This window comes from Nicotiana attenuata, unplaced genomic scaffold (genome assembly GCF_001879085.1).
Source record: "Nicotiana attenuata strain UT unplaced genomic scaffold, NIATTr2, whole genome shotgun sequence".
NCBI classification, from domain to species: domain Eukaryota; kingdom Viridiplantae; phylum Streptophyta; class Magnoliopsida; order Solanales; family Solanaceae; genus Nicotiana; species Nicotiana attenuata.
The window spans coordinates 256534-276458 of NW_017671080.1; the positions used below are offsets into that span (position 1 = coordinate 256534).

At 36.3% G+C, this 19925-nt stretch overlaps 1 protein-coding gene and 1 long non-coding RNA gene across 2 annotated transcripts; both read left to right on the forward strand.

The window, feature by feature from the left end:
• The first annotated feature begins 800 nt into the window (after nt 1-800).
• LOC109205767 lies at nt 801-4183 on the forward strand. Its single transcript, XR_002064724.1, has 3 exons — nt 801-946; nt 1130-1224; nt 3499-4183. It is a non-coding gene; the product is annotated as an uncharacterized LOC109205767 (long non-coding RNA).
• A 2049-nt stretch (nt 4184-6232) lies between these two features.
• On the forward strand, nt 6233-7067 carry LOC109205764. Its single transcript, XM_019368510.1, has one exon. The coding sequence runs from the start codon at nt 6297-6299 to the stop codon at nt 6729-6731; it is 435 nt and encodes a 144-aa protein (XP_019224055.1). The 5' UTR covers nt 6233-6296; the 3' UTR covers nt 6732-7067.
• Nucleotides 7068-19925: the final 12858 nt, after the last annotated feature.

Sequence of the window (19925 nt, forward strand, 5' to 3'; positions counted from 1 at the left end):
AATAACCAAACGCCACATATCCATTTGATGCAATTTATACAATTTGCAGTTCTTTAATTTTGCCATAAAAAAAACTTACCCTCTGATTCGTGGTTAGACATTGAAGCGTTAATGTTCCGTATCCAACTCTTGTTCAATTATTCGACTTTGCCAGACAACAAGGAAAGAACAAACACAAAATCTATTTATTTAAAAAAGAAGAGGGAAAATTGAGAATTACTTGTCAAAAAGAGGGATATACGCTACCTTGAATTAAGGAGGGATATACGCTGCATTAATTGTATCTTTAAAATATACTATAGTATAGAATTGGTAATTTGATATACTAAGTGTAATTAAATCAAACCTTAAACATTGAGGGTAATAAGGTTTCCTATGTGGCATAGGAATGTAAAAATTCCATAATTTTATATGCTGATAATTTATATAATTTTATGTTATCAATATATCCTAATCGACTAAAATAAGTTATTATTATATTTACGGTAATTTCTTAAATTACCAGATTAAAATTATTATATACAGTTGCGGACTCAGAATTTTTATCAAGTCGATTCAAAATATAAGAAAGTAAATACATATAAACCTCAAAAATATAAACTTTTATTAAAATAATGTTGTTTTATTTCCCTCAATTTTCTATATTATAGAAGAGCTAGAGTTTCGACCTGTGTGATTTTTGGTATTAAAATGCAAAACAAGGGTGATATAGACATTTCGATTATGTTAGGTTACATGTCTTCTAATCTGAATGGCCACGTTTGCTATATGATCTCTTCTGAACAGCCACGTTTGCTATATGATCCATCTTCTCGAAAATTATTTCCCACTTGCTAAACTAATCTTAAAGTTCTAAACACCAATTTTCTCTTATTGCAGCGTCTCCGCAGTAGATTCCACATTTTGACATGGTGCTTTGTCGGATTTTTTCTGCAATTTTTACTAGGTAATTATTTTAGTTCTGTTTTCTTTTTCCTCCTTTTTCTGGGTTGCGTTGTTCCTGGTTCCTTTATAGATATGTGTCATTGTCTTCAATTTATTTATTGTTGTTGTGTGTGGTTTTTCTTTCATCCTCTCTATAGATCCTAATGTCAGGAGAAGGAAAATTAGCTTTGTCCTGCATTTGCAGGTAACGAATTACTCATGCCTGTGGCATTCCCAGTAAGCTCGATTTTACGGGCAGAGAAATACTCCTCCTATGTTGAAGCTTCAGTTTTGGGAAAGGTAACAATTGTTGATTCGTCTGGAACATTCTTAATCTCATTCTTTCGTTCTTTTGTTATTTTACTTTTGTTTGGGTTTTCAAAGTGGTACTTAGCTCTTTAGTTTTAGTCGTAGTTTGTCAATAGTGTTAATGACTATTATTTCCCATTTCCTATTTTGTCACTTCCTCTTCTCGACTGTCCGAACCAAGTAAATGTGCAGAATGATTTGTCGCCGGGGGTGGGGTGGGGGGGTGGGGGGGGGGGTAAAGCAGTCTTGGAGCTTTTAGACCGCTAATCGGAAATTTTGATGTGGAGAAGCTACATGGTCTAATACTGAGATGTCGGTTGGAGTCACCTTTTGTAGTCTTAAGTTTCCTGAATTTAAGTAGATAATGGGTATGTTAAGGCCTTCGAGAATTTTAATGCCACCAAAATAGTTGCGCATTAATCACCCTCGATATTTTTTTTTCATTGTACTTTGAAATTCTGTGAAGGCTAGAGGAATGTGAATATGATATAGGGAGGAGAGGATGTTTTATCCCATACTTGCTTTAGTAAAGTAACTCCCAAGTAACTTCCGCTCTACTGTTACAAACAAAATTGGAACAACTAGAATCATTGAAGACACAACTAAAGATTAGTTAACCATTAAGGCCATGTATGTCCGTACCTGCCAATACTGACCTCTTCCTTTTTTCCCTTTTACTGAGTTATTGGTCATGTTAGGCAATATCTCTCATAATCTACTGCTTTATACCACTCTTTTGAAAAGCACAGTAGTACTCTGTAAAGTAGCAATGCGGATAGTAGTTCCTTTACGGCTCCACTGCCATAGTGATAAGAGCTTTCAGCCAAACAAAAATAGGGAAAGAAAAAGGAGAGGAGAAGCTAGCAGCCTTCTCCTAATCATGTGCGACATCTTGTATCTACGTGCTCGAGGTAGTGTGTCTTTCCACATGTTTCCCTTGATCAAATACATCTATCTGTTGTCCATCTAGGGTTGAATTAATTTCCCGTTCAATTAAGTCTCAAAGTAAATTCCTTATGTTTCTGCTATTTGTCTATGTTAAGTGTTATCTTTTTTATTTCCTTTCTTTAAACAACAACAACAACAACAAGCTCAGTTTGATCCCAACAAGTGGGGTCTGGGGAGGGTAGTCTGTACGCAGACCTTACCCCTACCCAATTCAGGTAGAGAGGCTGTTTCCAATAGACCCTCGGCTCAAGAAAACCTGATATGAGAAATGATTAGAAATGATTAGAGCAATTATAAATTGACAGGAAGATTATACCACTCACTTTATTTATAAAAAAAACCTGATATGAGAAATGATTAGAGCAATTATAAATTGATAGGAAGATTATACCACTCACTTGTGAAAAATAAATGATTATATAGATGGATACCCCACAAATAAAAAAGATTCTCATTCGGTGAAGGAAGCTCATGATAAGGATACCAAAATCTATGATCATATAACAATGGTCGAGAAAGAAGCACTGTTGTTGCAATGATGCATCAAAAAATGAGAGGAAACAAGTGATCGTCTTCTTGCAAACACAAGCCCTGTCTACAGATCTCAAATGCAGAGTCTAAGGTTTTTCCCTCATTGGAGTTCTTGGCAAGGGGAAAGATGTGATTCATCCTTTTCATATTTTTTATATATAAAAGGTAATCCGCGAAGTTGTACTGCTCATTTATGTTTCTTTGTGTATTTTTTAATAAAGTAAGGTAATACCATTCGTATAATAGACTATTGTTGTCAGTCCCTTCACCGAACCCCGCACATAGTGGAGCTTAGTGCACCGGGCCGCCCTTTTAATATTTATGTTTCTTGGTGTATTATGTGCATACATCTAATCACTAATTGTCTTAAACCCAGATTTTGGAAGTTCTTAGTGCAACTTTTTTCGTAAGAACTGGATGATAAAACTGAGAAATCTGTAATTGTCGCTCTCATGATCCAGAACTTAAAAGTTAAATCTCTGGATGCTTATTTGAATGTGAACTAGGTCTTGAGAGTTCTTAAATTTAGCTCTATTTGTCAAGAAGGGCAGTATAACGTTATTATTGCTATTTTGGTACTTAGACATGCTTATAGTTTAATCCCTCCAAGGCTCCTCCTGCATTCTGGTCAACCCAGAACTTGACTCTCTTATTTATTCACTAATTTTATTTTGAGTATTCGCATGAATAACTCTTCGAATTTTTTCCTTAAATAACTTCGCCCCATCTCTATATGATTTCTTAGTAATTATAGCAATTGACCTGCATTAAACTTTATAATGACAGATTATATAGTGGGAGTCATCTGAATTGCATCGAGATAATGCCAACCTATTCCCTTCTACAACGGTTCTAGAGCAACTAGCAGGTTCCTACAACTTAGCCTAATGCACAAAGTCCGGAATCAGATTCCGGATGTAATATGCTTAATGGCAGCTAGGTTATATGTGAAACTGCATATGTTTTGCTAGACAATATGGAGGGTTAGTGTGCTGTCCTCAGGAGAAGGCTTGGACTTCCGCAAATTTGAAGCAATTTTCACATTGTCAAATGTGATTATTCTTTTCTTTAGGAGGGCTTTATCTTACAAAGAGTCTGAAGGGGTGGGTGCACTTCCAAGTGCATTGCAGCCATATCTTTGTCATCATGCGCCCAAGCACGGAATAGAGCATTGGATTGCGATTCTACTGCACACTTGGAATAATAGGTGTATTTGTTTGAGGGAAGCAATTTTTTAGATTAATCTGGCAGATAACCTTAGATAATCTGGCAGATGACCTTTTCAGCATCACCGTCTCTTTTATAAATTTGCAGAACTTTGTAGGTTGTAGCTTATAGAGTATTATGCAAATGTCTTCATCTATTTTCCGGTGCAAGTCACAATTTCAATTTTTGAATTTTAAAAGTACATTACTGTGCTAGGCAATGTGTTTCCAAGTTGGTTTTGGGAAATAGGAAAGGTTGGAGCGTATACGTCATTGTGATGCTTCAAATTAATTAGACTTCACCCGGCAAGTTTCTTTAAAGAGATGTAGTGACTTATTGTGACTTATGTGATGCAATGGTAATACCAGGAGGAATTTCTAATGGTGTACAAACTGAAAAATGCAATTGTATATGTTGGTACTATGGAACCAGTATACGATATGGTAACCATTCACCTTGACGTTGGGCCCGTGCTTTACACCACCTAGTGTATATATAAAGACAAAGCTTTCCTACTCAGAAAAAAAAGAAGAGAACTTATGTTGAGTGCTGTATATAGTGAAAAAAGAGTACTCATGTATAGCTGACTGGTTTCATACTCGAGACATCCTAGAGAATTTGAACCCACTACCAATGAGTTGGACAGTGTCTCTGTACTAAGCAGGGTCTTCTCGAAGAAAGGTAAAATATACCTATATATACACAGTTATTTTTCGAAGCGGGTTCATATAAATCCTCTTGACCCCCCGCCCCTGGCTAGAAACAACTATATCTAAGAGAAATGTTTATAAAACACTATCTTTTAGTGGTAATTAGCTATTTATGGATACCATTAACTATATTACGGATTGTAGATATGTTTTCGGTTGTTATAAGATGTATTAGATGTATTTAAGCTACTCTATCTATGAATACAATAAAATAGACGTGAATCAAGGAAGTCCAGCTAATCAGTTGTTGTATTCGAGTGTATTCATGGCGTGAAACATGAGATTACAGTTGGACAGATTATTGTATTCGACTGTATTCACGGCGTGAAATAGGGGATTATATTGTTTTTAAACGGAAAGTGAATCGATTAACATAATAGACTCCTAATATAACTCAACAAACTCAATTATAACACACAAATTTTGTATTTTCAGTTATAAAAAAGATTCTCAACTGAAAAATATCCCAAGAACATAGTAATCTTCAGAGAAATTATATAATACATCTGAATACCTAATTATATTAATTAAAAAAACATATGAATATATTCATGGCATATAGCGAGACAGTGAATACAACGAATACATAGAATATAGCGGGATACATAGAAATATAATGAAAAAAAAGACAATGAATACAATGAAATACATGAAAATACAACGTGATACGTTGAAAATACATTGGAATATACTAACACAAATTTTCTTCTTCATCGTGATTAATTGAATACCAGGACTTCTAATTTGATTGAAAAGTTACGGATGATGCCGCTAACACAGGGAAAGGTTTCAATGGATGGAAGCTGGATAATTTCCCAGAAAGTGGGTGATAGAGGAAGAGATAACAATCTTTAGGCTGTATGCAAGCAATCCATCCCTTGGATAATGATCCCACACAAACGGAATCGACATCAGGGATCATCACTTGGTGCTCATCAGCCTATACCCGTATGAGTATGACATCCCCTTCGGCCAGTCTGTAGAATTTCAAAAGGCTGCTTTCCTCCTCAAACTCCGGCGGTAGCATCAACCACGGAGCCACAAATCTGCTGCTCACCATAGGACTACTGCAACTTCCATCAAAAGATCTCTAATTCCAGGAACACAACTATGTCTTACCACCAAGGAAGAGCTAGGGTTTCTCGTTGGATTGAGATTGAGCATCGTGTTTTCAGGGAATGGGGGAAGAGAATGGCATGTATCAAAGTTGAGAGAGAAAGAAAATAGTGTAACTGAATAGCGTATTTAGTGGCTTAGGGGTAGGAGGTAACCAAAAATTAGATATTTTGTTATAAACATTAAAAATATTTATAGAATATAATCTTTTTAAATGATATTTACTAAAATAAATAAGGTATTAATCTTTGCTACATGAGCTAAAAACTTATAAGAACAATCAACAATGTATACACTACCGAAATCAAACTCTTGCAAAAATGCTTGAGATGTGACCCTTAATTCATGTATAAGCAAAGCCAAGAATGGCCATGTTGTTTTGCAGCTCATGGTCAACTCTCTATCTCCTTAAGTTAATTCTCCATCACTCTTCCCACTCCCCCCCCCCCCCCCCCCCCAAAAAAAAAAGAAAGAAAAGAAATACATATATATATAAAACATCCCCAACTCATTCCTTCTACTTTGTTTCTTAGAAGCGTTTTTTGTGAAATCATGAGCTCTCCAATAAAATCATCAAACTTAGTTCAATCTGGATCCAATATCATTAACCAAAAAACAGTAGAAAAAATTATGATGCCTTCAGCTAAACCTAACACCTTCAACAAAAATAGTGTCAGCCACGGCCATCCAACCACCACATTCCGCCGGTGGCGCCAGAAAATATCATTCCGGAAGAAGAGGCTGCCGATGGTGCGACTAGGCGGAGAGAAGAAACCCCGCCGTGGATTCATACTTGTTAAGCTTTTCCGACGAGTCAAACTGAAGTGCATCCTCAAGAAGTTGAAACAATATTATCGTTCTTTGGTGAAACATATAGTAGACGGCGGCGGTGCATTGGAGTCTCTTCGGCAGCGCCTAATTTTGGAGACATCTTTTGCTGTTCCTGTTATGGGACTTTCCTTCAATACTTTTCCCAGCCATTATTAATGGATTTAGGGTGAGTTTTGTGGCTTCTAGTTGAACTATTGCTTTCAACTCGAACTACGATATATATATATATATGCATGAAATGTAAAACATATGTATATATATTCAGGATTTCGATTTGATTGGGTACATTCTCATCATTAGACGTAATGATTGGTTCAGATTTTACGCTTTCCGTCCTAATTTATATGGTATAGTATAAATTCTGATGGTCAAATGAGCTTTTCTTTGACGGCATTGTTCATGTGCTGTGGCTTATACTTTTTTCATAATTTAAAAATATGCAAAATTTAATTCAAAAAACTTAAAGATTTTATCTCAGAATTCACCATCAAAATTAAGAAACTTGACTCTCGAATATATATATATATATATATATATATATATATATATATATATATATATATATATATATATATATATATATTGGGACAGGGATAATATTTATTAAAATTTTAGTGATTCTTTTTATGTATATTTATGCTAAGTATGAAAAAATTGTGAGTTCAGTTATGCTCACATGAAAAAATTATGAGTTCAGTAAAACCCATTAGCCATCAACAAGACATTATATCTGCCTCTGCGTAAATAAGATTAGGCTTATTTTAATTTTGCTTCTGCTTGAAAGTGTGATATCGACCTCGAGCCAAAATCTTTTTTTGGTAAATATATCTAGCCACCTTCTTCTAGCTAGCTTTTTTGAAATATGGCTTTATCTTTATTCTTTCCGTATCGATAAACTCCTATAAAAAAGCATTAGATCTTATTATGTGACAGGAAGAGATCAATGGTGTTATTCTATAAGGTTAATAAGATCAATGTTTTTTTTTGGGGGGAGAGGAGTTTTCACACAGTTAAATTAATGAAGAGTTCACATATCTTCCCTTTGAAAGAGAGGCAGTAATTATGTTACTATTTACTATCACTAGTACTTGACATTTGAAACAACGTGTGTATGATTTATATGTAGAGCTAGAGCGTTAAATCTCTTCCTTGTTACAGGAATTTATTACTAGGAGTAATTGTATTATTGATTATTTGATTTATTTATTTGTGTCTTTATTCACTACCATATGACATAAAATTATCAGTGTCACACCTCCTTTTTTACACACTTACCCCGAAAGGTAATGTATAAGGGAGTTTTTCCACTTTAAGTTACATTATTCGAAATGGGATTATTATTTATCAGAGTCGCCACTTGGGAAGGTTCATTTGGTGTCCCAAGTCACCGGTTTGTTTTCAATCCCAAATCGAGAAAAATTTTGACTTTCCATGTGAAGTCTGCGAACCAGAAATTCTGAATAAGGAATTCTGTTAACCCGGGGAAGGTGTTAGGCACCCCGGATTCCGTGGTTCTAGCACGGTCGCTTAAACTATCATAATTGGCTTATTATCTGATTTTAATACATGTTCTAGCCTATGGTTCGATTTTAACTTCATAGCCGCTTTTATTTATTTTAAAGAAGCTTTAACGTCGTCTAAAACATGTCTTTGGACCGCGTCACATGAAATGCACCCTCAATCCGAAACACATTTTATTCAACGTTATTAAGATTTGGATTTGGGTCACATGAAATGCACACCCAAGTTTAGGAAGGTAAATTATTAAAATAACGCGCCTAAAGCAAACTACGCGTTTTCAAGTTTGCGAGGGCCATGGAAAATTCACTAATGGCACACCTCGATTTCTAAAGAGTTAAAATTAATTAAGTGAGTGCCATGAGTTTTGAGATTTTATTCAACGTGGCATTTTCAAGAATGAAGCCTCGAATCACTTTCTTTTGTTGAAAATTGAAGACTAATAACTAAAGATGATTACCTAATGAAATTAGTAAACTATGGAGAAGCATGAAACTCACTCAAACTCACAGCAAAGTAACGTTTTTTAAAGAAGAACAAAATAAAAAAAAAATTAAAAAAAATAGAACAAGGGCAAATTTGAACCAAAACTAATGAGAAGATTGTTCTGCAATACTTTAAAGCAAATTTAAGAAGTAATTTGGAAGGGAAAAAGGAAAGTCATACTATCAAGTACATTACTCATGAATAAATACTCTACGCCTAAGAATTTTATCAAATCAAATTTCGGGTAGTTATCACGGTTATCAGACGGAACACCCACTTGAAGCTAGCTTAGAACATAAGATCAGAAAATTCCCACAATAATCAAGATTTAACCACTACAAATATAAGTGAAACCAGAGTCATTTAAACAGTGCATCCAATCATCGTAAAGAAAATTTCTCGAGCCACCAACAGATTGTTAAACCTCAAAAACAAATAAGAGACAAGCCAGCATCATATTTCGATTCACACGTACCAAATTAAAATAAAGGGAGAGAAGAGTAAATGGACCTCTTGTAAAATTCTCTGATGTATGTCTCTATTCGGCACAATAATTACAAGCGAATCCGGTGACGAAAAGTTGACCGGAAAATCGAAACGGCAATAGAACACACCGCGAACCACGGACAGAACCTTAGAATCCAATCTCGAATGAAAGGAAAATCAAATACCAACCAGAATCCCCAACGCTTCTTCAATCGACCTCCATGAACGAAAATTGGAAGAAAGACATAGAATATATTTTTTTTTTGATTTTTTGAAATGAGAAGCTAAAACTAATTTTTTTCTATTTTTTGAAAATTGAACTCGAAAGAAGATTTAAAAATCAAAACCTCCTTTTTCTCTTTCTCTATTTTTGTGTGCGTGAGTTTCTTTTCTCTTGACAAACAAAAAAAGTGAAGTCACGGCAGCTAAACTTTAGGAATTAGGTCCCTAGATCTTCGATTGAATTCCTTTTGAAGGGCCTTTGAGATTTTTGGCCACTGCTTTTTGTCAAGGAGGTGGAGTTCCAAGGTTTTCTCCAAAACAAAGAGAGAATTAATTTTGATGGGTAAGTCGGCCATTTTTTGGATGTTCTCCGCTCATTTTGTCTTAGGTCCTTTTTGTTTTGAAGAAACGGCGGATCAGATTTTTAGTGTCTACCGTATGTTTTGGCATAGGTAGTATTATATAGGGTAGGGATTAGGTTAGGGGTATGGGTCTAGGAATTAAGGGCTAGGGATTTTGGGCCAAAGACTAAAATAAAATGGACTATAAGATTTATAAAAACGGGATAAACCAACCTAAAACTAATTCTTTCTTCTAAAATTATGTACAATTATAATATAAAAATATAAAACTAATTCTAATTAATTGAACTAAACTATAAAACATAAAACTATTTTTTTTTGTGTTTTCAAGATTATAAAATAAAGATAGGGTACTATTTTTGTATTTTTTTTTTAAGATTAAAAATGATTATAAAATATTAATAAACCTATTTTTTTGTAATTTTTTATTTTCTTGTAATAAAATAAGTAAAATAGTAAAAATTAATTGAAATGGCGATATTAGGCCTAAATTAAATATTTACATGCTAAAATATAAAAAATCTTAGGGAGGGTCAAAAATCACATGTCTACAATCAGCAATGTTCATATCAATTAGAACAAGTTACTAGCATTTACGAGTTACAACCATTGGATAAACATCAAGCTACGCACACGGAAGTGAATATATATACTCCCTCCGTTTCATTTACTTGTCCACTATATTAAAAGTATATTTTTTTCTTTTACTTGTGCACTTTAGTAAATTAAGAGAAAAAAAAAACAATCTTCTACTGTATCCTTATTATTCACTACTCATTCCTCAAATTATTTTGCAAGACTTTTTGAGACTATTTTTCATTATTATGGATATATGATAATATATGCACGTCATTTATTATTTTTTGGGGTAACTTGTCCACCATACTAAAAATACATTCTTTTTATTTGTCTATTTTAGCAAATCACGAGAAAGACAATCTTTTTTCTTATTTTTCTCTTATTATTAATTGCTTGTTCCCCAAACTATTTCTCTAGTTTTTTTAAAATGCTAGCATTATTACGGATAAAATTGTAAGTGCAACCTCAAAAGAGAATAACTAAACGGAGGGAGTACAAAATATGGTACCTTAGATTTTCCATGCACAATCATGATCCCCGTTTTTAGCTTTTATTGGAGTTCTCAACTCATAAGCTTTTATTGGAGTTCTCAACATTATGAGTCCTTTCTTCTAATGTTAAAGTACTCATGTGCTTATAGCGGACAAGTCCTAAATGTTATAACAAGGTCATCTTTGGAAAGTAATGCAAAATCTTTCAAGCATATGGACAGCTAGGTGTTACAGAAAGGCCATTGCTTCTCAAACAACAAAGCAAAATGATACATTGATATGTGTTAGAGTAGCTTTACACTAAGTACATCTCAATAAAAAGGTACTCCTCTATTTAGTTTATGTGAGTATGTTCGCTTTTTAGTAGTTAATTTGATAATCTTTGAAGCTAAATTGAATTAAATTAACTCAATATTTTAAAGTTAAAATTTAGATATTCAAAAACTATATGAAAAGTAAATATATTCCAAAATTGGTCAAAAATTTATATAGTTTGAATTAGGGGCGGACATAATTTGGGAAAACTCGAAATCCGAATTTTTGGATTACAGATTAGATATTGGATTTACTTTTTAAAATTTTGGATTTCAGATTGGTTATTGGATTTGGTACTTCGAATTTTTGAAAATCCAAAAATCTAATTTTTTTATAAGTTATATTTTTTCCATTATCCATATGACAATAGTAATAAGCTAAATACCCTACCCATTAGATATTATCTCATATATTCAATAGTAATTACTAAGAGGGTGTTTGGCTAAGCTTATAAGCTGGTCGAACTAGCTTATAAGCTGGTCGAACTAGCTTATAAGCACTTTTCAGCTTATCTGCGCGTTTGGTAAAGTTAAAAGTGCTTATAAGTCAAAAATAAGTCAAAAGCCATAAGCTGGTCAACCCCAACTTATAAATTTTTAGCTTGTAAGGACTTTAAGTTTGACCAAAATTTTTACTATTTTATCCTTAAAATGTTTCTTTTAAGAACAAAACTCCTACATCGATACTCACTGCCTCAAGTATTTTTTTCAACCTACCCCCCCCCCCCCGGCTCTTCGAGTTTGCAATTCTCATTGACTATTTAAGATAAGTAAATTCTCTATTATTTTGCATATTTGTAATCTATGTGATTGTGTATTAATGTTTGAACGATGTGTAATAAATGAGGACATATCAAATTTTTGGTGTATTGCTTTCTAAGTATTGTGGTGATGAAGACAGTGTTTGTTTCTCGTCAAATATTTTATCTTATTTTGGTTTTTCTTTTACCGAGAAACTTTTGTCAATTTATTAATTATTATAACTTATGATTATATACTTATCATAAAATAAATTATACTTATCATAGAAAATTATCTTATCTAAGCACAGTTGTATTTAAAATAAAATGTCAAATAAAATATTTTGTATTTGAATCGATCTCTGAAATCTAAATATTTGAAGAAATTACGCCCGGATAAGTGTAAATATTTCTAAGGTTATTTAAGCCATTTTACCAGAAAAAGAGCTTATCAGCACTTTTTTTATCAAATACTGCAGCAACTCATTATCAATTTCAGCACTTGTATCCATACACGTAACTGCTTATTTATTAAATCAGTTTCAGCACTTAAAAGTGCTTTTTAGCACCTAATGCTTATCAGCTACTTCAAATTAGCTAATCCAAACGGGCTCTAAGTTACTGTCAAAATAATTTCTATTTAGACATGGTTTTACTATTGCTACTTATCGGCCATATTAATGTCTCTATTGCATTTTCTTGATAATAATTTCATTACTTGAATACTATATTTGAATTATTGTTGTGGAATGAGTAACTATGTAGGAAATTTAGAGCCCGTTTGGGTTAGCTGATTTAGAGTAGCTGATAAGCATTAGGAGCTGAAAAGCACTTTAAAGTGCTGAATTTGATTAAAAAATAAGCAGTTACGTGTTTGGATAAAAGTGCTGAAATTAATAATAAGCAGTTGAAGAACTGAGTATACAAAGAGTTTTGTTTTAAAAAGAAGTATTTTAGGGATAGAATAGTAAATATTTTGGTCAAACCTAAAGTGCTTATAAGCTGAAATTTGATAAGTTGGGGGAGACCAACTTATGGCTTTTGGCTTATAAGCACTTAACTTATAAGCACTTTTAATTTTACCAAGCGCGTAGATAAGTCAAAAAGTGCTTATAAGCCAGTTTGACCAGCTTATAAGCTTAGCCAAACACCCTCTTAATATGAGTACTTCATTTGGATATTTATTTTTGTAAATAAAAAAATATCTTAACTTATAATAAGCTCAAAATCGAAAATTCAAAATATCCATACCGATTAATCCGAAATCGAACTTAAAAAATCCGATATAATCCGAGCTATTTGGATTGGATTTGAATTGTCATTTCTTCAGTCCGAAAATCGAAAAACCAAACCGAAATTTTCAAATCCAATTCAAACGCCCACCCCTAGTTTGAATCTCCAAAAGCGAAACGATTTACATAAATAGAAAGACTGGGAGTATATATTAACTTTATCGAACCTTTTCCTTGTGTTACACAATTATCATTTTCATTTAATCGGTTGTAACTGTAGAAAAATAGTTGATAATATTGACCAAGAATAAGAGAAAATAAAAATAATTTATCGAACAAATACTATATCGTGGCAAGCCACTATCTTGAAAGCAATTTCGGTCTGAATGGATGCAAATCGTTAAGACTGATCCCTCCCCAAGGTTCCACATGTCACGACCCAAAAATCCCTCCGAAGGAGTCGTGATGGCACCTAGTCTCTAAACTAGGTAAGCCTAACATTTACTGAAATAACATTGATATTTATTAACTTCAAATGAAATTTCTCTAAACAACTTAAAATTTCCAAAACCGGTAGTACAAGTCATAAGCTTTTCTAAGAGTAGTTATACAAAATAAATACATCACTGTTCTGAACAAAAGGAACATATGGAAATAAGTACAATTGAAGATGACTCCGAGGACCGCGAACGCTGCTGCAGGCTTACCTTGAGTCTCCACCGCAACGAACAACTACTATCGATCAAATATCTGGGTCTGTACACAAAAATGTACAGAAGTGTAGTATCAGCACAACCAACCCCATGTGCTGGTAAGTGCCTAGCCTAACCTCGGCGAAGTAGTGACGAGGCTAGGACCAGACTACCAAATAAACCTGTGCAATATAGCGTACAAAATAATAGAAAGCGGATAACAATGATGGCAACAATGATCAACCAGTGATATATAAATAGCAGAAAACAAGAACACCATAAATGCATTTCAACAAATAATAATTACAAGTGCAATCAATTAATCGAGACCTTCAAATATAAATGTTTCGCCTATAAATCCTTCAAGTAATAACCTCTAAGATAATATGCTTTTCAATAAATATATCTCTAATATACTTCCTTTCTAGTAAAGGTTACCTTGTGACGCCTCATTTCAAAATCATAAATAATATAGATCTCAGCCCACTTTCACATTTTCACGGCACCTCGTGCCCATATTTATATCACGATCGCACGGACAACTCACGTGCCATTTAAATAACACCATAATGATTTCCTCGGCACCTTGTGCCCACATATTTCTGTCTCACATTGCACAACAATATTCTCATATTACTCAGTTCATAGGTTCCATACCCAATACAATTAAGAATGTTCAAGGAGCCTCATTCACTTAACATAAGTAGAGTACAACTCCCAACTCAATTAGGATATCAACAAGAAAAGATGATGTTATTTTTAGAAATTATTTGATAAAGAAAATACCCTTTTCAACTAAAGCACAATATCGAATGAATCATTACCTTTAATACAAGAAATCATTAAATCAAAATATAGTAGAAATTCCTTTTTAAGTAAAGTACAACTTCAAACGGTTTAAGAAAAATTTAGTTGAGAAATCCATTGAGTTAAAAATGTAACAATTGTTGAGATTTGAAGTATTGAAAGCTATATATAAATGCGGCGAGGTATTGAAAACAATACGGGTTCCAACACAAAGGATCACAGCAGTAAGGAAAATTTTGAACCGTTAAAACACTTGAATTGATAACAACAATTATTAGAAAGTGCACGGCCTCACCCTTCGTACTTTTACTCACGTCCTCACCATAAGAATCAAAATTCACTTTTATTCTTTCTTGTTGCGGCGTGCAACCTGATCCCAACCATATATTACTGTTGTGGCGTGCAACCCGATCTAACCATTTAATATTATTGCGGCGTGCAAGCCGATCCATTTAATATTGTTGCGGCGCGCAACCCGATCCATTTAATATTGTTGCGGCGTGCAACTCGATCCATTTAATATTGTTGCGGCATTGATCGCGGCCGTCTCAACACTACACAATGGTAGTAAGAGTGGGTAGCAATAACTAATACCCGAATAGTGGATCGGGGTCGAATTTCCACAGGGAGCTTGGAATGGAGTTGTATTGCTGGTTTAGTTTAGAATTGCGTTTGTACTTCTAATTGCACTCCTAACATTATTGAGGGTTTTTATATTTAAAACTACTTTTGTAACCTAAGAATTAAAGCTAAATTATGCTAAGAAAATATTGCTAAGTTGTGCTTGATATGGGAAAAAGGCACTAGGGTTGTGACACTACCTAGGTGGCTAGCTAACGGGTAGAAGCTACTAAGGGGAGATTGATAAATCTGGGTTTAGTGCTATAGCCGTTACACAAGTGCACTCATTCTCACACCTCTCGGTAGAGAGAACGATTTTGGCCAATTGACTCTCTCGAGACCAATTAGGTAGGCCAATTAGACCGGGCAACTAAGGCTCAAGTAGGGTAATTACTCTTTCGAGGTTTAACCCGTTAATTAGAACTACCATTCTCATGGGTCCATCCCAATTCCTTGTTGGGTTAACTTTTAGGGTCATATGACTCTCTCTCTCAAGAAGAGTTAGACCCGCTAAGCTTGAATTCATGTTTGCAACCACAAATTCTAGATTGAAACACAAAATCAACCCAAATAACAAATACCCAATCTCAATCTCACCCTAGAATGCAACACCCATTAACTACCCACACTAGGGTTGAGCCACAACCCTAGCTAATGGGTTTAGCTAGACATAATTAAAGAAGAAACAGTAGAATAGATGATGAAATGAACATAATAATTGATTACTACTTAAAATCTATGATATTCAAGAGTAAAATTGCCAAATTAGGCTACAAAATACTTCTCACAAGCGCAGCTCTCGTTCAGTAGTTAAAACCTGACCTAAAAATGTCAAAAAGATCTATTTATACCGAGCTAGAAAATCTGGACAAAAATGCCCCTTCGGGGTAGGCGCGGACCGCGCAAAAAGGGAGCGCGATCGCGTTGGCTCTTGGACTCTTTGAACTCTGTTCTCTGAAGTTGGGACCGCGGACCGCGCAGAAATGGAGCGCGGCCGCGTTTCAGGACGGGCGCGGACCGCGTAAAAAGGGCGCGCGGCCGCGTGGTAGTACTTTGGCAAAAACACCATCTCTCTGAATCTCATCTACGCGGATCGCGTAAAAAGGAGCGCGGACCGCGCAGATTGCCCTTTGAATGACCTAGTCTCTGAATCTCCTAACGCGGCCGCTTGGCAAATCAGTGCGGTCCGCGCTAGGTCTTCTTGTTCCCCACTTCAATTGGTCTTTGACACTTGGCAGGTTTTCACTCCGTTTTGAGTCGATCTTTGACATTTGTCATCTTGTCGCTCAAACCTGCAATCAAGCGCAACTTGTAAGTGTTTTGGGGTTATTTTGTGGCAATTCATAACAAAAGCAATAGCAAGTAGGGGTATAATCATGCTACAATTCTAACTTATCAACTCCCCCAAACTTAAACCTTTTCTTTTCCTTAAGCAAACAAAATAAGACCTACCCCAAAAGAGCAATCCAAGAATTTCCAGCTATCCTAAAGTACCTCAACAAGCATCAATTGGGACTAACAATTGCCCTCAATACGAATGCATCATTAACACATTTTAGGCTTTTGAAAACTATGGATCGAGTGTGCCACAAGAGCATCAAGGGTTGACACATTTCATCAAAGAGCTTTTCTCAAATACCTTGGTCATTGTGGAACCCAAACTCAAACATCCTCAACTCTCCCAAAGTGGACCTCACCTTTTAGAGTAGTGACACACAAACCGAGGTTGATGGGATTTTCACTCAATTCTCTCAAAAAGAAGGTCACAAATCCGGCTCTAGGTACCATATGCTTGCCCCTTATGTAAGTATCCACTAATGTAGGTTCCGTTCAACTCAAGATCATATAGGGCTTTTGTGGAGTCATTGTAAAGGCTTTTGGGTAAGGATAGGACATGTTTTTGTTCAAGTGGGTTCAATCTTCCCTTAAGCACTTCTTTTGATTCATTTTGGCACACTTTTCTTGACTCATTTGAGTATTTACTTCTTTTTCAAGGGGGTTAGAGAGACACACTGTCACCCTTTCTTATGCAATTCAACACATTTCTCCTTTTTCTGCCCTTTTTTTTTCACTTCCTTTTTCACCTTTGTTTTCTTCGAATCCCCTTTTGACCTTATTCACTTTGGTCTTTCTTTTTGTCTTGTCTTTTCTTCCTTTTTCATTGCCTTTCTTTTCTTTTGCTTTTGTACCTTTTACTACATTGTTTCCTTTCTTGCCTCTCCCCCCAAACTTAGACATTTGTCATTTACTCAAGGGAAGATATGGGTGCCAAGAGAGGGTCTCATTAAAAATGGGTATAGGCTTGTAGTTTTGGTTCTTGAAAGAAGGAAGTTTAAGGCTCAAAAGAGTTAACTAGGGAATCATTTCATTGGTAGGCTATGGAGTTGTTCAACTTAGCATTTGGATCAAGGAGAGCCTATAATCACTTCTCAAGTCAAATTTCACCTAGGATTTCGCCTCAACAAACATTCGGGGCAAGTTCTAGACCATCGGCTCGGGACTTGGACTCACAATTCTAATTCTCACCACACACCCTCAAGGATTGCTAAAGACATCGAGTTGAGGGCCCACAACGACCTTAGTTACGATTCAAGCGCACAATGGTTCAACAAGACCACATGATGATTGTTTGGTCAACACAAGAGTCTCAAGGCCACAACTTTCACCATCCTAAGCACAATATTATGTCTTTGACCATGGGATCAAAGGCAAATGTGTTAGGCCCAAGTGAAGCTTTGCTTGAGGTACCCTTAACTACGCAAAATCAAAAGAGAAAAAAAAATCAAAAACGGACTCAAACCCTTAAGAAGGTTGTCACGCCATCCATCATTGGGAAGAGCCACCCGGTTCGCACAACACTCTACCCTTGGAAAGAACCGTGGCATTAAGAAAACCAAGGGCTTATTGACAACGCCAAAACCAAAACAAAAGGCTACGAGCCTAAATATCAAGCTAAAAACGAAAAATTTTAACGAAAATAGAAAAACCGAATGAATATGTACAATGGGGAGTAGAATATACAACGGGGATGAATATATACATAAAGTAGAGAAGTAGCCAAAATTAGCAGTTATATACAGGCCAACTATCAAATCTAAAACATAAACTAGAAGTCAAATATATACAATCATCCAAATGTATCAAAACAGTAGGGCGCACCCCCACGAATAAGAGCTGGCATTGTCCCCAATGCCAACTACCAAAATAAGCATAAAAACAGAGAAAGGATATAGAATGGCTCCTCAAGCCTGATCCGGCTGCATGGGCTGATCAGTGGTCCCCTGGTCCGCTGTACTGGCAGGAACCTTAGACTGGTTCCCGGCCTGCTGCTGCTTTGCTGCTGGGACAGGGGCCGGGTCATGGACCGGCTGAACATCTGGTGGAGCAGTGGAGGTACCCTCCTGAACCTGTGCCACCTCTATCACAACACCCTCAGTGCTAGGAAGCTTCCTCTTCTTCCTTGGGTGCCTAGGCTCCTCCTCCTGCTGTGGCTGTGCTGCTGCTGGGATCTAGAGCTGGATCTCCCAATAGCAAGTCTAATGGCATCTGATCTGCCAAAAGCTTGTCCACATCTGCTCGCAGCTTCTTTACCGACTCCCGAGACGCCCTCGACTTTCTCATTTTCTTATGTTCCTTTGCAAGCTCCTTCAAAGCCTTGCCATGTGAGGCTACTGCCGTAGTCAAGGTGGCCTGGGTCTCCAAAATCTTCTCCTGGTTGGCCAGGAGCTTCTTCAATGTCTCCTCAATGGAAGGAGGAATCTGAGCAATGGCTGGTGCTGAATGTGCCTCAACTGTAGTAGCCAAAGTGGACAACTTGGATGTCGCTGCTGACATCCAGTTGTTTAGACTGGCTAAGGACTGACTGAGCTGGTGGGCAGTGAACCGATGAGTCTTTGAAACAGGAACTGCCGGGTCAGCTGAAGTAGAAGGACCTTGGGGTAAGGGCTCACTGGTGGAAGTGGTCGGGATGGAGGATGGTCCAATAGAAGGCTCTACCGCAACTGGCTCTTCAGACTGGCCAGTTGGGGCAGAGGTGGGTGGCTGGTACTTTTTGGATTTTGGGTTGTCTGAACCCAATTGGCTATACCATGAATAGGGGGCCACCGGCTTTGTCTTGACATCAAATCGCTTTTTCTTCACCTCCAAATCCCTAAAGTACATGGACAGAGTGTTCGGGAAGGGGTAGTTAGTGTTGGTCTCCTGTCCGACTGTAGAGATCACCCTCGAGATTATGTTGCCCACATTGAGAGGAAGCCCAGCCATGATAAATGCCACAAGAACAGCCCGGGCGAGAGGAACTGAGTGATCATGTGTAGAGGGATCAAGTCTACTACAAACAAATGTCAACCAACCCTTTGCCTCAAAATTGAATGTGTTCCGCAGAATCTTCTCCCCCGCCTTCAACCATTTTGGAACAGTGCCCGGGGCTGCCAAGTACTCGGCCAACCAAGGACGCACCTCCTCACCCATTGCTAGCTTCGCCAAGTATTCTGTTTCATCTTCCTCTTTGAATCCCAAATATTCATTCAAGGACTTCCCATCAAACAACAGCATTTTATCCCGCACCTTCGTCGCCTTTGTGTCCTTAACCACATGAGAAACATTGCAATAGAACTCTTTTACCATTTGCTCATTGGCCTCAATACACCTCTCCTTGAAGAAACCCCAGCCGTCTCTAGTACGGAATTGCTCTTGCACCTTTGGGTTGAGGGGTAGAAGATCACTGTCTATGAATTGTCTCTCCGGGATCAATTTCCTCACGGGCCACCACTCTCTAAATTTGTGGAATGCTATCTCACT

Coding starts and splice junctions, on each gene's coding strand:
- LOC109205764 (XM_019368510.1), top strand. CDS start 6,297: ATGAGCTCTCCAATAAAATCATCAAACTTAGTTCAATCTGGATCCAAT.